At 50.5% G+C, this 20698-nt stretch overlaps 1 protein-coding gene across 10 annotated transcripts in view; it reads left to right on the plus strand.

Annotated features, from left to right (window-relative positions):
- The window catches only part of RIMBP2 (RIMS binding protein 2), a 325711-nt gene that overhangs the window by 258109 nt on the left and 46904 nt on the right, over nucleotides 1–20698 (plus strand). For all 10 annotated transcript variants that reach the window (XM_061384505.1, XM_061384508.1, XM_061384509.1 and 7 more), the window contains 4 exons: nucleotides 5771–5975; nucleotides 10663–10808; nucleotides 12866–12942; nucleotides 18425–18534. In XM_061384505.1, coding sequence (XP_061240489.1) covers nucleotides 5771–5975; nucleotides 10663–10808; nucleotides 12866–12942; nucleotides 18425–18534 — 538 coding nt within the window. The remainder of the gene's footprint in view (nucleotides 1–5770; nucleotides 5976–10662; nucleotides 10809–12865; nucleotides 12943–18424; nucleotides 18535–20698) is intronic.

Consider the following 20698-nt stretch of genomic DNA (forward strand, 5'->3'; position numbering starts at 1 on the left):
GCTCAGCATCAGAGACCCAGCCTCTGCCAGCTGCAGCCAGGCCCTGAGAGTGTGTCCGCAGAGGAGGCTCTGGAAGAAAACCTGCCTCCTTCCTGGAAGAGGGAAACATCAGGAAAGCCTGGGAAAGTCTCCAGAGGAAACGCTCACTTATGAGACGTTCTTTGGGTTTCCTGGGTCCCTATGTCTCATCCACTAGCCATTCAGACCTTCTCCCCCTGAAATTAGTGAGAAAAGGCATGTGGCAGCTGCCCGACTTTTAGGAACCAGCATCCTTATTGCCTTGAAGCCATGTCCTCAGATACCCAGAGGAGAAACAAAGCAAGGAATTGAAAAGAGGGATAAACAATTAGGTGTAATCACACAGGACTCTTAGAATCTTTGGGGTAGAAATGTGAGGTGAGAGAGGGTTAGCCCTACAGTTTTACTGCCAGATCACAATGGAAGCAAGTCTCAGACCACACTGTCACACATGTGCAGACATGTATTACAAAGCACTGGTTGACAAGCAAGCACAAAGCAGCACTTCCTTCTCTGTTCCCTTGGGAACCTCCTCCACCAGCGCCCACGGAAACTGAGGAGAAGACCCTGGTTCTGGTGGCCTCAGGCAACCAGAAATCTGCCGAATCAGTTATCCACACAGAGGACCGTTTATAGATCCAGCCTTGGGGTCCATCTCCCAAAGTATACCAGTGTTTGCTTATGTTGCTCAGTCATGTCCAACTCTTGGCAGCCTCATGGACTGTAGCCTACCAGGCTTCTCTGTCCATGAAATTTTCCAGCCAAGAACACGGGGGTGGGTTGCCATTTCCTTCTCCAAGGGATCTTCTGGACACAGAGATCGAACCAGCATCCCTTGCGTCTCCTGCTTTGGCAGGCAGATTCTTTACCACGGAACCACGTGGGAAGCCCCCAAAGTATACTAGCCTTATGCACTAATCATTCAAGAGTGGGGTAGCACTAACATACCCCTTGTTTTGAGTACCTTTCATTTCACCAATGAACGGCCACATCTCCCCTGCTTCAGGCCTAGGTAAAAGCTCATCATTTACCAACTTTCTTCTGACATTGCCCATACTAAGTGGGCATGCCTAGAGCTGGAGGGGGATACAGGTGTTGTATAGCTTTGGGGCAGCTGCCCCTGGTGCACAGCCTTCCTAACATCTGCATTGACCACACCTGGGGTGGGATTCTCATTTCTGGCACTGGTTGCCCCAGAATGAAGTTCTAGTCCCTGGGTATATGCTCTCCATCCAGGAGAACTGTAAACTATAAATGCCAGAGCCAGCAGGTCCCGGATTCTGTGGGGATCGTCCTGTGTGTCTCGCACTTGGGTGGGTGCAGCTGCAGTCCATGCACAGGGCCATGAGGGCATCCAACCCAACCTGACCTGGCGCTGGCTTTGCTACCCATGTAGTCATGTTAAGCAAAGTGGCAGCCCCCTGGCCGTGTCCATCTCTACAGGAGCCATGTCAGACAGTAAGCCTCGACATACCCTCTGACTATTAATGACTGAGAGATTTTTTCTTTTTTACATTAAAATGAAGATTCTTTGCCTCTCTTGGAAAACTGGAAGTTTTGCCCGGGGTGGGTCTGGCCTGAAGCTAAGAAGTAGACATTCCTCTAGACAAAACGAACATGCCCTGGTTCACCATGGTCCCCAGAGATGCTATGGGTTTGCCCTGCTCCCCTTCTCTCATGGGCATCCCCCACCACCCCTGTGGACGTTCAATTTATAGCAATGGTTAGACATCACCTCTGATCCACCTACTCCCAGGACCTTCCCCTCATCACTCACATCAGAGCCGACCCTCCTTTCTACAGGCATACCCTGTGGCAGCTGCCAGGGGAAGTTGCCCACCACAGTCCCCATCAGTGAAGAGGACCCTGAGCAAAGATTTGCTCTTTGGAAGGAGACCCTCTGAGAGCTCGGGTCCCGGACTGGCAAAGCGGTGTACCCAGAAGGTGGAGTTCACAGTAGTACCTAAAATGTGCAGTGGTCCATCGCCTCTGCGTGAGTGCCAGCGTCTCTCACTGGTTTTGTCTGAGTCCCCCAGGGTCTGCTGGGAGCACACAGTCTCCCTTCTGCCATCCCCGTGCCCCACCTACCCCCACTTTCCGCCAGAAAAGCAAGTCAAGAGCTCAGATGCCAAAAGTTTAACTTCTCTGTGCACTGCTGCTGAATTAAATCTTGGAGTTTTGGGTGAAGTCAAAAATGATGGCTTTATTGCATTGCCAGGCAAAGAAGGACACAGTGGGCTCACACCTCGAAATACCATGTGTCCCCCACTTGGAGAGGGTATGAGAAGTTTTATAGTAATAGTTCAAAGAGGGCATGATCAGCTCATGGACATTCTTCTGGTGGGTTGGTGGTGAGATAAGGGGCAGTCAGCATCATCAACCTCAGGTCCAACTGGTCTGGGGTCTGCTTGTGGGCAGCCTACCATCCATCATTAATCCTTAGCTTCTCCCACCTGGAGAGAGTTCAGTGTCTGCAAAATAGCTCCAAGATACTGTGTCTATCCATTGATGGGGAACCAGGACCCTGCCCCAAGGCTGCACTACAGTTTTTCGTGACTGTTTCTCCCTGGTCTTTCAACCCCTCCCTTCCCTAATTAACAACTATTGGGATCTGCCTCTTGGAACTCAGGGAAGGTCATGGAGACTGAATGAAGATTATTTCCTATAATCAAAGAAACAGGGGACACAGAAAGGCTTTGTGTCCAGGAGCCCCACAGGGCCCTACTCGGTATCAGCTCCTGCCCTGGGCTGTTTCCAGGTGCCTCAGATGCCTGACCTCCGTGTGGGCTCCTGAGACCTTGGCCGCTCTTAACCCTCCAGGCCCCTAATCTGATGTCCCCACACACCAGCTGTTCATCCACCACCTTTGAGGTTTTCTCTGTATCTGTCTGCCACCTACACAATTATTTCATATTTTCTTTAAATCTGTGCACTTTCTAAAATTCTATTTTGATATAATGTGAGATTCACAAGAAGTTACAAAAATAGCACAGATGGTTGCTGCATAATTTCACCCAGCTCCCCACGGATAGCATCGTAGGTGACTGGAGCACACTGTTGAAACCGGGCAGTTGATATGGGTACAGTGTCAGTAGCCAAACTACAAAGTCATTCTTTGTCCTTCCTCTAGTGATAAATTCCATGGGATTTGATGGTGCATATACATTCACATACCACCATCAGGAGTACAGATGGCTCCACCCCACCAAAGTCACACCTTCATATTCCTTTTTTTTTTTTTTTTTGGTGGTTGCCCTGGGTCTTCGTTGCTGTGTGCAGGCTTTCTCTAGTTGTGGTGAGTGGGGGCTACTCTTCGTTGTCATGCACAGGCCTCTCATTATGGTGATTTATTTTATTGCAGATCATGGACTCTAGAGCACAGGCTCAATAATTGTGGCTCACAGGCTTAGTTGCTCCATGGCATGTGGAATCCTCTTGGACCAGGGATCGAACCCGTGTCTTCTGTATTGGCCAGCGGATTCTTATCCACTGGACCACCAGGGAAATGTTACTTCTTAAAAGTCAGACCCTTCCCCCAACTCCAGACCCTGACAACCGCTGATCAGTTTTCCATCACTTTAATTTTATTATTTCACAAAAGTTGCATCAATGAATAATCTGTTTTTTTAGTTAGGTCATTTTTACATACACACAGAGGATATACACATGAAGGATTTGATGGCCAGTTGCATTTTTCTCAAGCACATTAAAATGAGAATGTGGCCGTTTAAATAGTGTTATATCCTTCCACAATCACTTCACACCCCCACCCTACCCCTCCACACACACACATGCACTACCATGGCAGCTGGTGGCACACCTGGATGAACAGGTGATCTCAGGGCTCTTCTAGTGCTCTTCTAACCCGAGGCTGTTGGCAGCTGCTTTTCCCCACCTGAGGACCTTGGAGCAAAAGCTCAGCCTTGGAGCAAAGTCTCTTCTTCAGGACTGAGCCCAGAAGAACCAGAGTGCTTGGCCTTGAGGCATCTGAAGTTGCCATCCTGGGGTCAGAGATGCTTCCTGGCACGTCCTGCATCTTTGCAATGGGTGACCTAGGCAGGAGGCAGATTGCTCCCTGTCCACACCTGTGCCTGTAGGAGCCCAGTGTCTCCTCTGTGTCTTCCTCGCTGGAGACAGCCATCACGCCCAAGCTCATTCAGCCTTTGAAAAGAATCTTGCCAATTATTTTAACGTATCAAAGAAATTAATTATAGGTTTGGGATTTGTTAGGTCTATTTTCAGAATTCCATGATCTTAGACATAAATAGCACTTCACTCTGGCCTAAGGAGCTGAACGCTTAATACCAGTGGAGGCGGAGAGGGAGAAGGTGGGGAGGGAGAAAGAAGAAGAAGACAGCATCGCTCTACCACCATCCACATCCCTGTCTGCTCACCTACATGAATCCAGACATCTCTCAAGCCCCAGCTTGGTACCAAACTCTAGTCTGAGTGCTGAGTGAGAAAGAAGGAGACAGAAATTCCTGCCCTCACGGAGCTGAGATTTTAGTGGAGAAAGTCAGACGATGCACACGGTTAATAATACAGCAGATGACGTTGTCCATTTATCACAAAGGAAGGGAGACGAGGCAGGACCACCACGCAGATGGAGCAAGCCACTGCCACGAGGAGTGTGATGCCTGCAAATCAGGGAGTCCTCTCTCTTCATCGCTTCAGCAAATGTTTATTGAGCACCTAGGACATGCCAATATTATGCAAAGCATTGAGGATCTGTCAGGACCAGAAAGCACAAGCTTGGCGCTTAAATGATCTAAGAGAGAGATGAGAAATAATCAGGGAGCTACTAGAATGGAGGGTGCTATGAAGGGAACAGCAGGGGAGGAGGCAAAGTCGACCGTCTATGTGCCCCTTCTCAGGTGGGCGCCCAACTGTGGACCCGTGCAGGGAATTCTTGTTGCAGGAGACAGAGTTTTGCTTTTGCACCAGGGGAGGAAGTGTAGGGAGTATGGATCTCGGTTCTCCAGGAAGGAGAGTATGGCAGGATCATGCTCACCCAACTGAGAACCAGAAGCAGGCAAAGATGGGCGTGTATGGGGGTACTGCCCATGGTACCCTCCCTGCCATGTGTACCCAGGGACGCTCCCGCCTCCCTAAATATCCTCAGTGTCTGCAGATGGCAGTGATGTTGCTAACCCAAGCGAGCAGGTAGCAGTTCCTTTTAATGCTAAAGCAGGGTGCCCTGGGGTTCTGCAGTTTAGGGGCAGAAGCCTACACCAGAAAACTGCATCAGTGGAGTTAGCAACTGAGCCATCCCCAAAGCTGGGCTCTCACCACCTCCTGCTCCAAATTTCAAGCAGCTACAGTGAGGCGTGCCAACCACAAAGTGCCCGGGCTGCACACAGAGCCGAGAACAATCCGCTGTTGGCTGAGATCTGAGTGTTTGCAGGGTTTCTTGGCACCTGTGCTTTCCCACGTTTGCCCTGTGAGAGAATCTGGCTGACGGCCAAGCTTCCAACCGACAGGAAGCTTGATTTGCTCAGCCACCATTCTCACGTGGAGGCAGGAGGCAGCGCCCCACCCCCACCACACACATGCACACATGTGTGCAAACACACTCGGGCCATACACGTTCATATGCACACACACATACTGTCATCCACACATGCACACACAACAGTCTTGTACACACACGTGCAACGCACATACATGCACAGACACACACTTGTGCGCAGACGCATGGGGCCCCAGAAGCCCGGGCCACCCTCTAACTGTGTGTCCGGGTCTCCGTGTGCAGTGCAAGGTGCGGGAGCTGGAGGAGAAATGCCGGACGCAGAGTGAGCAGTTCAGCCTGTTGTCCCGGGATCTGGAGCAGTTTCGCCAGCACGCCGGCAAGATCGACCTGCTGGGCGGCAGCACTGTGGCCTCCCTGGACGTCCCGTCGTCCCCCAGCAAGTCTTTCCCAAGGTTCATGAACGGACTGGCTCCCTCCATTGGAAAAGGTAAGTGCCTCCCTCCCTTCCTTTCTCTCTCCCTCCTGCCTAGGCCGTGATGGAGAAGAAGGTGCAGCCAGCAAGCTGGGAACAGCTGGGCACAGCCAGGGGTGTGTGACAGAGCCTGTCACAACACCCGAGGGAGTGACCAGCATAGCAGGACTTGGGATGGTACAGGGGCAGCTGGCGTTTCCCATGCATACTCGATGTACCACCCTTGATGGGTGTGAATCAGTGTAAGCTCCCTCCCAGCTGCTCTGAGCCCTGTTATGCACATGACACCGGCCCAGGTGCCCGGAGGATCAGCCAGCCAAGCGGCGAGCTGGGACTTGGACCCAGGGACCTGGCTCTGGGGTCTGCATTGGGACCTGCCAGGCAGGCTGCTCAACTTCACTTGTTTCCCTTCTCACCCAGCGACCTCTTGATGACATTGTGATGTACTTGGAACTTCTGTTCCAACAAAGGCAGCAGTAGCACCTGCGGTGAATGTTAATGCGTTCCCATCACATTTGTGTTCAGGAAGCAGAGTGGAGAGCGGGGAGACTTCACTCTGCGTGGTTCTGAGGGATCATTTCTTGATCACAGAGGCATTTAATGTAACCTCAGGGGAAGTTCCCAGTGCAGACAATGAAGTACCCTACTCGGTTAGGGAACTTTCTCTCCAGTGAAGGTTAAACAGGTCACAGGCTGTTTTCTCCTGTAAAGCAGTTGACTTTTTTTATTTTAGGGGACATGTGTGCCAGAACCCTACTTTAGAATTCCACAAAAGGGAGGGAATTTCCAGATTTCGCCCAGTTTTTGTCAGAACATAGGAGAAGTTCTTCTGGGTGCTTTTTATTATTAAAATGAGGTGCTGCAGCATGTATCTTGATGAACAATGTTTCTTGGCGTACCCCTCCTTCCCGCTCCCTTTCCGTCCTGCGCATGCATTGGGAGAATGCAAAGAGGCCATGAAACACAAGACAGGGAGAGGGAGGTCCCCCCGACACCACCACCACCAAGTTCCGAGCACAGGGTACTCCCCAGGCCATGTTCAGGTACCGAGGCTGCGATGCTGTGCATATGGCAGGCCCTATGTGGAGCCCCTCTGGGTAGGGGGACACAGACAAGACACAGGGGCACAGATGAGTAAGGAGCCACTCGCTCAGACAGACACGAGCAGTCAGGTGACAAGAGAGCAGATGACCCAGCGCCATTTAGGATGATCAGAGAAGACTGCTTCCTGGAAATGAAGTTTGAGCCATGACCCCTGAAGATGAAACTTTCTCCAGTCCCCACTGGATGGGAAGGTCTGTGGCTCAGGGCTCACATGAGCTCAATCACGCACAATTTTCAGGGTCCCCAGGTCCCCAGCATGGTTGATGAGTCCAAGACTCGGTAAAGAGTTGTCCTCCTGGCTCAGACCTGTTACAGAAACACAGGACGAGCACAGAGTGGGTCCTGAGGGAAAAGAGATGGGGCGTCTGAAGAATCCACGTGCAGGCATCCTATGCCCTCCTCCTCCAGGAAGACCACCTGGAGTGCCCACTATGCAACAACAACAACAACAAAAATGCAGCTATGGATGCAGTGATGATGTCCAAGGACACCGAGTAGATACAGCATACAGGATCTGTTGGGCACTGGTCATGTGGGCACCTCTGTCCAGCATACGCCAGAATACCAGACTGCCCGAGCTAGGCAGGCACTCAGCACAAACCAGGTTGGGCCCACAGTCTAGTTACAGGGAAATGCCCCGGTCACCTAGGGAGCCTGTCCCACTGGTGTAGGGAGAGGTTTAGAAACTGCGCTCCCAGTCGCAGTGCAGCCTGACTTGTCAGCAGACCCTTCTTAAAGTAGCAGCCCCAGGCTTCCCTCCATGTGAATTCCTTTCTGCACAGCATGAGGACGTGTTAGTCCAGGGCAAGATCCAGGGCAAGCTCATGGGTCACTGGAGGGGGAGCAGTGATTGACCTGAGCCATTTGGCGTCCAGATTGATTTGGAAAAACCAATCTGATTTGTGATGGAGGAAAATGGATGCTGACTAAGAATAAAACAAACAAAACCTAAACAGGGCTGTGTCTCTATTAAGGGAGTTCTAGACCCTGGTACCAGAGTAGGTTTGCACCAAGGCTTCTGTTTAGGCATTTGGAAGAGCCATTGTGCTCAATGACCAGCTCCTTAGCTGGGCATACTTGGCGGCATCCTTAGAGCATGCTTGCTATGCTGGCATCAGTGGCCATGGGAGGAATGCCTGCAAGGGGGCTTCCTCACGCAACCCTGAAGTCCTCCTCAAGGTCGTTCTTTGTTGGCAGATGGCAGGGACCACTTTAAGAATGAGGGTAATGAAGAAACTCCCTGCTGGGCTGGCCTGTCTTCCTTATGCAGGAGAGGAGGGTGGGGGATGGAAGGAGTGGGCAGGGCCAGTTCAGAATCAGAGCAGGACCAGGCCAGTGTGCTGCATGTCCTGTCGGGGGCCTCCTGCCTGAGGCTGGGTCAGCCTGAGGGTGAGGAGGACAGGACCACTTGATTGTGAGCCCCTGGTTGGGACTCACCTTCTGTGCAGTAGAGTCACCCCTGCAACCAGCAAGGCTGGAACCTCACAGGAACAGAATTATCCCTGGACATGTACTAGGAAGGGGGCGTGTCATCTCGCAGAGCCACCCCTCCATCGCCAGTTTCCTTCCAGTACTGGAGCTGAGTTTCGGTGAAACACCAGATAAAGTCATTGTTTTGGGCTCAGTGGCCATATTTTCCAAAAAATATGTATCCTGAGGCATGCAGATCACAAAGGAACGTGCAACTGAGGGCATGACATGATTTTGTGTCTAATCTCACATTCACTCAAAGAGCAGAAGGACAGGTAAACATGCCACAGGCATCAGATTATTTTTCTCTAGAAAACTGGATTTGTTTAAGTAAAATGTAAATAGGAGGCAACTCTGGTCATTTCACCCCTTGCTCCTCTCAGCAGCAGTGTATCAGTCAGGACAGGCTAGGTTCAGCTGCAGTAACAAAATCCTCAAATCTCAGGGGCTTAAAACAGCACAAGTCTCTCTCTCTTTTGATCCTGCACCATGTCCACCTTAGACTGGATCAGGGAATGGGTTCCACACTGTCTTCACTTGGGAATGCTGAGCCTCCTCTGTCTGGAATGTTCCATCTCAGGGGAAAGGAAGCATAACAAATTAGACACTGGCTCAAAAGGGCTTCCACCCCAAAGTAGGACACGTCACTTCCACTCACAGGTCACTGACCTGGATGAGTCCCTTGTCAGAGTGACACCCTTCCACTGCAGCACTGAAGCAACAGGCCGCGTCCTCAGCTGACTTCCTGAGGCTGCAGGATTTGAGAGTCGATTCCCTGAGTAAATATGGACTTTGCACCTGCTGAATGCCGAGCGCTGCTGTGGGCATTAGGGATCCTGGGCAGTGACCAGGGCCAGGCTGCTGCTCCCTGGGATCTGGCCTCCTCTCAGGGCTCGAGGGTCTACTTCAGTGTCAATTCTCTGCTGCAGTGATGCTTTGCCACCGTTTTGTTAATCAGACTGGGCCTGAGGGGGTGACTTCCATGTAGTCTTTGTGGAACACTTCTTACAGTGTTTGTTTCTCCTGATTTGGGCTCAGTGAGTCATCTTCCTCTGTGAACCAGTCCCCATGATGGGAGAGCCACAGCCAGAGGCTAGACAAAGCCAGGGAAGGGTGTCTGCAGCCCACTGGGCAGCGAGAACTCGGGGAGGGGGAAAAATTAATTCTGTAATTCATGTCTGATCCTAAAAATACACTCCTGACTTTAATCCAACGGTCTGGGCCAGCACTGATCAAGGGTCTCGATTCTCCCCTGCCCGCCCCACCTCCCCCCCATAGTGCCTGGGACAGGGCCAGCAACCCCATGAGGACAGGATGGGTAGAGATCTGCTTGGTCCTAGTGAATCTCTTATCAAAAGTATTTTTCAGCCGTAAACCTGACTATTTGGCCACTTTGTGTATGTCAGGACTGTTCAGGTTGTATTTTTAAGAATAAGTGACAGGAAAGCTGACATACACTAGTGTGAGCAAAAAGGAATTTATTTATCATGTAGAGTAGATGAAGATGGCTTAGCTTCAGGTACGGCTGCGATGGTTAGATAGCATCACTGACTCAATGGAGATGAATTTGAGCAAACTCCCAGAGATAGTGAAGGACAGGGAAGCCTGGTGTGGCGCAGCCCATGGGGCGCAAAGAGTCGGACACAACTTAGTGTATGAACACACAGTTGGATTCAAGGGCTCCAACCATGCCATCTGGACCTGATTCCTGCCTCTCCACCTTCAGCTCCTCCTTCTATGAGCAGGCTGCATTGTCAGATGGAGTTTCCTCCTCCTGGGGACAGTGTGGCTGCTGTACGACTAAATCTCATTTCCTTTCTGTTTTAAGCTGGGGAAAAGGAGAGCCTCTTTGCTCATGACTCCCACGAAGGTCTCTCTGATGGGACCTTCCCATCTTGCGTGCAACACTATCTCCACCAAACAACCAGTGTAGCCAGGAATGGACTCTGCCAGATGGACGGCCCAGAGCAGAGGGTGTAGATGAAGAGTGGGAGATGGGTGGGTTCTGAAATGAAACTCAAAGGCTGATGCCAAAGACAGGAAAGACCCACAGGGAAGGCACATGTCCAGCGTGCTTTGGTTATTTCCTTTGTACCATCTTTCACATCATTCCAATGTTCGTGTCCAGGTCAAGAGAGTGCCCTTGGAAGCCACACTGTGATCGGTGAATATATCCGGCCCCTCCCGCTCCCAGGTGACAAGCCGGAACCTCTGTCTGTCAAGCCCACCTTCCTGTCAAGATCCGGTGGCCCAAGATGCAGATTTGAATCAGACGTGAGTCCTGTCCTGGCCTCGGCCAGCTGCCCTGCTACCCATGATGTGGGCTGTGGCTGTGGGTGGCCCTCCCACCCTCTCTCCCTAGTTCCCTTTCTGCCTTCACTCCCATTAACCCATCTTCACTGACCACCTACTCTATGCTAGGGTGAGAGGGCCCAGTTTGCAGACAAGGGAGTCCCTGCTTTCATGGGCAGAATGACCATAAACGAGTCAACATCTAAAAGTTGGCTAACAGTGAATGTCCTGAACCCAACAAGCAGGGACGAGGCAGAGGACAGGGCGGCCCTTCTCAGACTGGCCATGGACCATTTGTGGTCTATCTATGAGCAGGAGCCCAGGTGAAGGCCGCTGGGCTGGAGAAGAGCTGGGGATGGGGTGGGAGGCGAGTTGAAACCTCAAGCAAGCTCTCAAATTTTGGCTCAGTCCAGGCTGAAACCACTGAAAGACCCTGAGACGGGAGTGCTGTGGCCTAACTCCTGCGGAGCCCACTCCAGAGGGGAGGGGTGGGAGTGTGTTGTGGGGAGGGAACAGGCAGGAGTCCCGGGTCTTTTTCTCCTGGGGTGGGGGGCAGAGGAGGGGGCTACACATGACAAGTCACAGTCACTCCCACCCTCCCCTGGGAGAAAAACCACCCACTCCTCCAGCTTGGGGCCCTGTCTTACCCTCCCCACAACCCCAAGATGGTTGTAGCCCCCATAGGCAGAGAGGAGTAGGGCAGGGGGAGGGGGCACCAGGAGAAAGGAGCTCGGTGTTGCCTCCTCCATGCAGGATTCCCAGGAGCACCAGGCACCATCCATGTGCGAGCACTCCCTTCCCTGTATGGGGTCCTCGAGGGCTGAGGACACAGAGCTTGGGCTAACTTTGTCCTCCAAGGAGCCTGGCAGGCTCTGGAGCAGTGACCGTCTCAGGCCTTAAATCACAGTGCTCACCACTCTGTGAGAGAAGATGAGATCTTTTTTTAAGTGGCTCTTTATATGTTGTTGTTACTGTTTATATTGGTGTATATTTGATTTACAATATTATATTGGTGGCAATAGTGGTAAAGACCCTGCCTGCCGATGCAGGAGACATGAGAGATAAGAGTTCAATCCCTGGGTTGGAAAGATCCCCTGGAGGAGGGCATGGCAACCACTCCAGTATTCTTGCCTGGAGAATTCTTGTCCATGGGACAACTCCCATGGACAGAGGAGCCTGGCAGGCTACAGTCCATAGAGTTGCAAAGACTTAGCATGTATACACCACACATAGTTGATTTACAATATTATGTTAGTTTCAGGTGTACAGCATAGTGATTCAGTATTATTGTAGATTATACTCCAGTATAGATTATTTCAAGATAATGATTCTAATTCCCTGTGCTATACAGTGTATCCTTGTTGTTCTTTTATTTTGTATATAGTAGGGCATAACTGGAGAAGGCAATGGCACCCCACTCCAGTACTCTTGCCTGGAAAATCCCATGGATAGAGGAGCCTGGTAGGCTGCAGTCCATGGGGTCGAGAAGAGTCGGACACGACTGAGCGACTTCACTTTCACTTTTCAGTTTCATGCATTGGAGAAGGAAATGGCAACCCACTCCAGTGTTCTTGCCAGGAGAATCCCAGGGACGGGGGAGCCTGGTGGGCTTCCGTCTGTGGGGTCGCACAGAGTCGGACACGACTGAAGTGACTTAGCAGCAGCAGCAGCAGGGCGTAACTGTTAATCCCAAACCCCTAATTTATCCCTCCCTCTTTTTGGTAACCTAAGTTTGTCTGTGTTCTGCACATACCTTCATTTGTGTTATTTCTTAGATTCCACATAGAAGTGACATCAGACAGTACTGGAGGAGATGAGTCCTTTATAAATGTTCTCTGTGTGACCCAGGAGCCTACCCTGTCTCTGGGGCATGCCCAAAACTGAGAACCCAGGTGTGGCAGAATCTCATGGTGGGCAGAGTCCTCACCATGTGAGGCTGAAAACCCTGGGGAGACCGTGGAAGAGATTTCCTGTGTGTTTCCGGCATGAAATGTGAAGCCTTCGGCATCAATAACCTGCATATCCATTGTCTTTAATAGATGGATAATGATCGGAATTCCAATACCGCCAAGCAGAGGTACTCGGGGAAGGTCCACTTGTGTGTCGCACGCTACAGGTAAGGGCAATGCTCCTCTCTGCATCCTCCGAACATCTGTGAGGGTGGGCGGCCTCGGGGCAGGTGGGGTGATGGGTAGGACACTCCATGAGCTGATAGGTCCCTTCCCCGGCACTGAGAAGAGGTGGGAGTTCAGCCAGGCTTTGGAGAATGCCAAGAGATTGTCTTTGGGAGAAAAGTTATGACAAACCTAGACAGAGTATTAAAAAGCAGAGACTTTGCCGACAAAGGTCCACATAGTCAAAGCCATGGTTTTTCCAGTAGTCATATATGAATATGAGAGTTTGTCCACAAAGAAGACTGAGAGCCGAAGAATTGATACTTTTAACTGTGGTGCTGGAGAAGGCTCTTGAGAGTTCCTGGACTGAAAGGAGATCAAACCAGTCAATCCTAAAGGAAATCAACCCTGAATATTCATTGGAAGGGCTGATGCTGAAGCTGAAGCTCCAATACTTTGACCACCTGATGAGAAGAGCCAACTCACTGGAAAAGACCTTGATGCTGTGAAAGATTGAGGGCAAGAGGAGAAGGGGGCGACAGAGGATGAGGTGGTTGGATGGCATCATTAAGTCAATGGACATGAGTCTGAGGAAACTCCAGGAGACAGTGAAGGACAGGGAAGCCTGGTGTACTGCAGTCCATGGGGTCGCAAAGAGTTGGACGTGACTTAGAGACTGAACAAAACAAAGAGTTTCTCTGTTCTGGTAGACAGAGTTTGGATACTGTGTTAGTTTCTCAGGGCTGCCATTCAGAACTGTCACCGATTGGATGGCTTAAAACCATAGAAGTCCATTCTCTCCCAGTTCTGGAAGCCAGAGGTGGGAAGTTGAGGTGTGGGTGGGACTGTGCTCTCTGAAGCCCCCAGAGGAGGACTGTCCTGCCTCTCCCAGCTGGCTGTCAGCATCCTTGAGGTTCCTCAACTTAGATGCCCCACTCCACTCTGCCCCATCCTCCTGTGCTCTCTTTCCCTCTGCCTCTATGTGTTCCCTCCTCCTTTTACAAGGACCCCTTCCATTGGCTTAGGGCCCTCCCTACTCCAGTACGACCCCATCCCAACTTGATCACACCTGCAAAGACCCTATTTCCAAATAACCTCACCTCCACAGGGGCCAGGACGTAGGATCCGAACATCTTTTTGGGGTGATGCGATTCACCGCATAACAGGCAGCAAGCTGAAACTCAGAAAGTGTTATCCTTGCCCAGAACACCCGCTCAATGCCTTTCCAGCATCTTTCCTGTCTGTCCAGTGCCTGGCTGCATCACGCAATCGTCATGGCCAGGGAGCTGAGCTCTCATTGGAGGACCCATGTGTCCGTATCCACTAACGTGAGCCAGTCTGGTCATGGATGACTCTCAGATTCCTGGTGGTCACCACCGAAAACTTTGAGATGGGTGAGGGTTAGCCACCTGGCTGCAACTTCCCTGCCTGGTTATAACGCAAGCCTCCCTCCAAAGTCAGCCATGTGTACAGATACGAATGAATCAAATAGTCACAAAAAGCAGATATGGAAGTCAGACTTCCAGTACTTTATGCTTAGTAAAGACCCGGGCTTTTGTCTTCCTAGACTCTCCAGTGACCCTCTGCAGGCCGGGCTGGCCAGGGCAGGCAGGGCAGACGCCACTGCCCTCTTAATTGGCATCAGGCACCAGAGTCCCACCTCAGGGCTGTGCACAGAACTGCTGAGAAATCAGACTTCAGGAGCTATCACCAGTGGCGTGGATGCCTCCCGCATGAGATGTTTAGACTTTGTTCAAGCAGAGGTGGTAGGGGATGACCTATCCATATACCTTCAAAGCCTTTTGCTTCCTCCACTGAGAATCATCTCGAATAACTGATCTGCTGATCAGTAAATTATTTTCTGCTGATCCACTAATTTTACCAGTGCACACCCACTTCTGACATTGAGATGATGGAAGCCTATGGAGAAGCCGCCCTGGGCTGGAGAGTCCTGGGTGAGGATGCCAGACAGCCCCTGAGGAGGGTCCCCCATCTGAAGGCTGACTGCACCCACGAGCATCCTTCACATGGTCTGTGGGGACATTGCCACAGTGCCGGGGAGAGCTTTGAGGACACCAGTCTGGGGACCTGGGAAGGAGGGCTCACACCTACCCCGTGTCTGATTGGAGTATGGTTCTTCCTGTGTGTGTGTGGAACCAGGCTGAGCACAGCTGCTCAGCACAACACACCCTCCAGGCCAGTGAGTTGGAGTTATGGCCGGGATGCTGAGCTGGCTTCGGGTTTGTTTTCCTCACCAGTTTTGTTTCCCTTCCCAGCGATGAGCCTGGTGCCTCAAGGCTGTGGGGGCCGTGTGCCCGCCAGACTCACCTTCCTTTCACTTTCCTGGGAAGACGAGACCTCATTCCAGGGAAGGTGCCCAAGAGCCAAGGCACCCAGAGTCTGGATTCACAGCCAGCATGAAACCAGGCAAAGAGAAAGCACATGTGGTCAACCAGTGTGCTTCCAACATGAGGTCACCAGCCAGAGCCAGGGTGCTCAGCAAGCTCCATTTCCATCCTCTGTGTGTTCCTGGTGGTGTATTTACCACCCCACCCCACCCCCAACCAGATGGAGCACATTGTAAACTGTGCTATCTTCCTGATGCAAATGCCCCAGGGAAGTTACTGACACAGGAAAACCCTCAGAGCACTGGATGATGTTCCTGGACCTCTGGGCTCTAAGGGAAAGAGTGGCTTGGTATAGTTAAAACCTCACAGGATGAAGATCAGGAGGCCTTCATTCTGGTTCCAGCTGCCTGCCGCCTCAGTCACTTTGGTCATGTCCGACTCTTTGCGACCCTATGGACTGTAGCCAGCCAGGCTACACTGTCCATGGGATTCTCCAGGCAAGGGTACTGGAGTGGGTTGCCATGCCCTCCTCCAGGGGATCTTCCCCACCCAGGGATCGAACACGTGTCTCTTAATGTCTCCTTCACTGACAGGTGGGTTCTTTACCCACTAGCCCACCTGGGAAGTCCTCTGGTTCCACACCCCCCCTCTTAATGAGCTTATGACTTTGGATAAGTCATCACAATTGGCCATGAACATTGAGAATAATAATATTAATATCATCTCTGCATTCCTCACTGGGCATTAATAGGGATCAAATAAAGGAAGTGCTGGTAACTCACGGGGCTGCTGGTGTGTAACCATCATCACATCACCATGATTAGTTACAGCAGAAGACTACTGCTGACTGAAGAAAAAAATGCATGATGTAAAAGCTGTGAGTTACATTTTATTCAGGGCATCACAAGGACTGTGGCTTAAGAGACAGCCCTTGGTAGCTCTGAGAAACTACTCTGAAGAGTTAGGGGAGGAACCAGGACATATATGAATTTTTTGGGCTGGGAAATTCATGTAGTCAAGCATTAAAATAGTACTGAAAGTGAAAGTGAAGTCGCTCAGTCATGTCTGACTCTTTGCGACCCCATGGACTGTAGCCCACCAGGCTTCTATGTCCATGGGATTCTCCAGGCAAGAGTACTGGAGTGAGTTGCCATTTCCTTCTCCAGGGGATCTTCCCAACCCAGGGATCGAACCCAGGTCTCCTGCATTGCAGGCAGATGCTTTACCCTCTGAGCCACCAGGGAAGCCCTATGGATCACAAAGAACACATTTCTCAAGTTAATGATTTTAGTGCTTTTGTATGTCTGGGAAGATGCCAGAACCTGGAGTCACTGAAATTCTTTCTTAAGATGCCCATCTTACCAAAACCACAGAAGCCTTATTCTATTTTCCCATCCCGAATCCTTCAAGGGCACACTGTCCCTGGGTGGGCCTAAGGGCTGTGGCTTCACCCCTTGTGTGACAGGACAATGAGTGAAGCTGTTCTTTTGTTTACCCAGTCATCTGCCATGATCAGTCATGCCACATTTTCTTTTTCTTGATGAGGCGTTTCCTATTATTTTAATTAACCAATCTTTTAATTATAAAATTAAAAATTCATCTCACAAGTTCTTTTTTGCAAGTTGAAGGTGACTTTTTAAAATGTTAATTCCAATATTTTGAGGACTTGAAAAGGACATTTTTATAGTCCTGGTAGAGAGGGGAAGATAAAATGTGCATCATTTTCAGTATATTTTGCTGAACATACCCAAGACCTTCAAAATGTGCATGGCTTTGGCCAAACAAGTATGCTTCCTGGGGACTCATCTTTAGGAAGAAAGTGGGCAAGTGAGCAAAGATATGTTGACAAGGACATTGGATGTAGCACTGATTATATCAGCCAAACGTTTGAAGAAATATCCATGCCCAACATGGGATCAATTAAAGAATATTAGTCTACCCAGTGGAATATTATATAACCATTAAAATGGATATGATAGAGTCTTTCATGAGGGAAAAGATAATCATGTCATATTGTGAAGCCTAAAATGTACACAGATAACTAAATAGTATATGTCATACAATTCTACCTTCCCTCAATAAAATGTATTGAAACATTATAGAGTTAATTACTTTATTTTTTTTTTTAATTTGCCTGTGCCAGTGTTAGTTGCAGTATATAAGACCTGGTTTCCTAACCAGGGATTGAACTCAGGCCCCCTGTACTGGGAGCCTGGAGTCTTAGCCACTGGACCGCCAGGGAAGTCCTTAGTAGCTTTTTAATTTGCTTACCAATTTAGAAGCCTGTTAAAACATATACTTTGGAATCATTTAAACATCTTCTGGGCTTCCCAGGTGGCACTAGTGGTAAAGAGTTCATCTGCCAATGCAGGAGACACAAGGGCCATGGGTTTGATCCCTGAATTGGGACGATCCCCTGGAGAAGGAAAATGGCAACTCACTCCAGTATTCTTGCCTGGAAAATTCCATGGACAGAAGAGCCAGGTGGGTTGCAGTCCAGGGAGTCACAATATAATTTGGAATTATATGATTCCAGAGAAGGCAATGGCACCCCACTCCAGTACTCTTGCCTGGAAAATCCCATGGATGGAGGAGCCTGGAAGGCTGCAGTCCATGGGGTCGCTGAGAGTCAGACATGACTGAACGACTTCACTTTCGCTTTTCACTTTCATGCATTGGAGAAGGAAATGGCAACCCACTCCAGTGTTCTTGCCTGGAGAATCCCAGGGACCGGGGAGCCTGGTGGGCTGCCGTCCATGGGGTCACACAGAGTCGGACACGACTGAAGTGACTTAGCAGCAGTACACTGAGCACATGTGTACACATGCACAAATGACATCTGATACGAAGGACTCTGAGTATACAGCTTGGTTGCAGAATTACCATTTAGCTTTAAATCTGTGTTAGCTGAGACATTAGTGGTCTGAGTTTTCAGAGCACACACAACTCACAGGTACCAAACCGTTGCATGGGTCTAAAATATACAGGAAAAAGAAAAAAAAATTTTTGAAAAGAAAAGAAAGAAAAAGAAAATATCCAGGTGACAGCAGACAGGAGGTCTCCACGCTCTGGAAGGGATGGGCTGGTGTCAGTCTCCACCCAGAGCCTCACCTAGTGGGTCTGTCTCTCCCTCTAGTTATAACCCCTTCGATGGGCCCAATGAGAACCCAGAGGCTGAGCTGCCCCTCACAGCAGGGAAGTATCTCTACGTCTATGGAGACATGGATGAGGATGGCTTCTATGAAGGTCAGTGAGAGCCTGGTGGGCGGTGGGCACATGCAAGCCAGGTCAGGGCCGGGCCCCGATCACTTCTGGCCACCCCAGTCTCCTCTCTGACCCTCCTGCCCTTCAGAATCATGAGGTGTCTGTTCTCCTTTTGGTTGACTGAGTAGGGTTTCCTATTTTTAACCCCAAGCAACCCTCTGACACGGAGTGCACACCATCTCACGTTCACGTCCACGGAGCTTCCCAGGAGCTACTGCAGACACGTGGGGCTGACAGACAAGTGTCTCCCCACACTGTCCCCATCTTACTGCACAGCACCGTCCCCACAGAAGGGCCAAGGCTCCTTTCAGGTGACCTCACCTGGTTAACAGCACTCCCATTGACCTTCAGGCTCTATTGTTAACTTTGGGCGGTCTGGCCTCACATCCTGTCTGACCACTTCCTTCATGGGCACTTGCCATGGTGTAAAATCAGGAATCTCCCAAAACTCATACTCTTGGTCACTTTTGTAGCTAGAGGATGAGCATGTAACATCCCCAGCAGCTTCCTAAGTCCAGATTTCTCGGTTCCCTAAACTTTTCTATTGCCCTAATAGAAGAGTCTTGGTTTCCTCTGAGCAGAAAAAAACTATTTCTTACTAAACAAGCCGATTTCTCTTTCATGACTTCATGAAGTTTTTTTGGAGTTTTCAGCCACACTCTCGGCTCTTGGTGTTGATGTCTTGGCCTGAGGTCTGGTAGCCTGAGGTCAGCAGCCCAGCCTTAGCTGGTTTTCTGTCTGGGAAGATGCTAGAATCTGAGATCCTTGAAATTCTCGCTTTCTGTTTGCTACCAGGGGAACAGAGACATGGCTGTGACTGGACCACCTGAGAAATTTCACCAGGACTAGTGGCAAAACAGTTTGAGCTCTTAACATAAGTTCATGTTGCCATCACCGAGGGGCACATGAGGGAGAACCGTGTGCCCTGGATGGCCTGTGTGCCAGGGTGGCTGCCAGAAAACCCTCGCTGGAATTCTCTAGAATATTTGCACCAGCACTGTGCCCATGTAGACTTTCTGGAGGCTGGGTTAAAGGCAGGCGGCAAGGCTCAGTGCTCTGTCCATGTGACAGGGGAGAAGTATCTCCCCTCACTGTGCAGATAGAGGTTCACAGTTTCCAACGTGAGGGGTGGCTGTGAGGATAAATAAGGAAGAAGGTGTGGGGTCTGAAGTTGGGGCCTGGTACATAGGACTTGCCGTCACTCCCATCCCCCTCCTCCTTCTTCCCTTGTGTCGAATGAGGCTGTGTTTTCAGAGCATCCTCAAGGCAAAGATTGACATCTCAAGGCCCGCCAGCCCCGCCCCCCAGCTGAGGACAGGAGCAGATTCAGACCCTCATTGATTGTGGGAGAATCAGGACCAGTTCAGTGGTCAGCCTCCCTCTCCTGGGCCCATTGCACATTCCCTGCGGGGGAGGGTCTACTGGGAGCAGAACCCGCTGTTCGTTTCATGTACTCCAAGCCTCCCAGACCCCGGGACCCCTAGTCAAGCCTTTTCTGTGACAAATCAGGGAAACGAACAGCCCTTGCCTGCTGGTATTGCAAGATTATCCAAACTGTGTCATCTTTGAAGATCTTCAAAACACTTCACGGTTTTCCAGAGCTCTGCTCTCAGCGGGCTCTCATGCCCCATGAATAAAGAGAACACACAGAAATGAGACCATTTCCTGAAACAAAAAGCGATCCCCGCTGGGATCGCCTGTGGCCACAAGAACTAGTTTGGTGGCATTTTTTGGCCACTCAGCCTACGGGTGGCTCTGGCACCCGATAGATCGTCTCTGTTTCCCACCAAATGGACACGTTTGGGGAATTTTGCTAAGATGGACATACTGCTTTGCAAGGAGGGGGAAGGTCACCTTTTAATTGCCATTTGTGTCATCATACAATCAAAAATCAGAGTAAGATGTGTAACAGCCTCCAAACCCACATATTTTACATGCTGTTCATTCTTCTGATAAACACTTACTGAACACCTACTGTGTGCCAGGTGTGGCTCTAGGGCCAGCGGGGAACAAAGGTCCCTGTCCTCCCGCAATTCGTCCCACCCTCTCCTTCCCCCACTGTGTCTGCAAGTCTGTTCTCTACGTCTGCATCTCTAGTCCTGCCCTGCAGATAGCTCCAACAGTACCATTTCCCTCGATTCCACAC

This window comes from Bos javanicus, chromosome 17 (assembly GCF_032452875.1).
Source record: "Bos javanicus breed banteng chromosome 17, ARS-OSU_banteng_1.0, whole genome shotgun sequence".
Classification (NCBI taxonomy): Eukaryota; Metazoa; Chordata; class Mammalia; order Artiodactyla; family Bovidae; genus Bos; species Bos javanicus.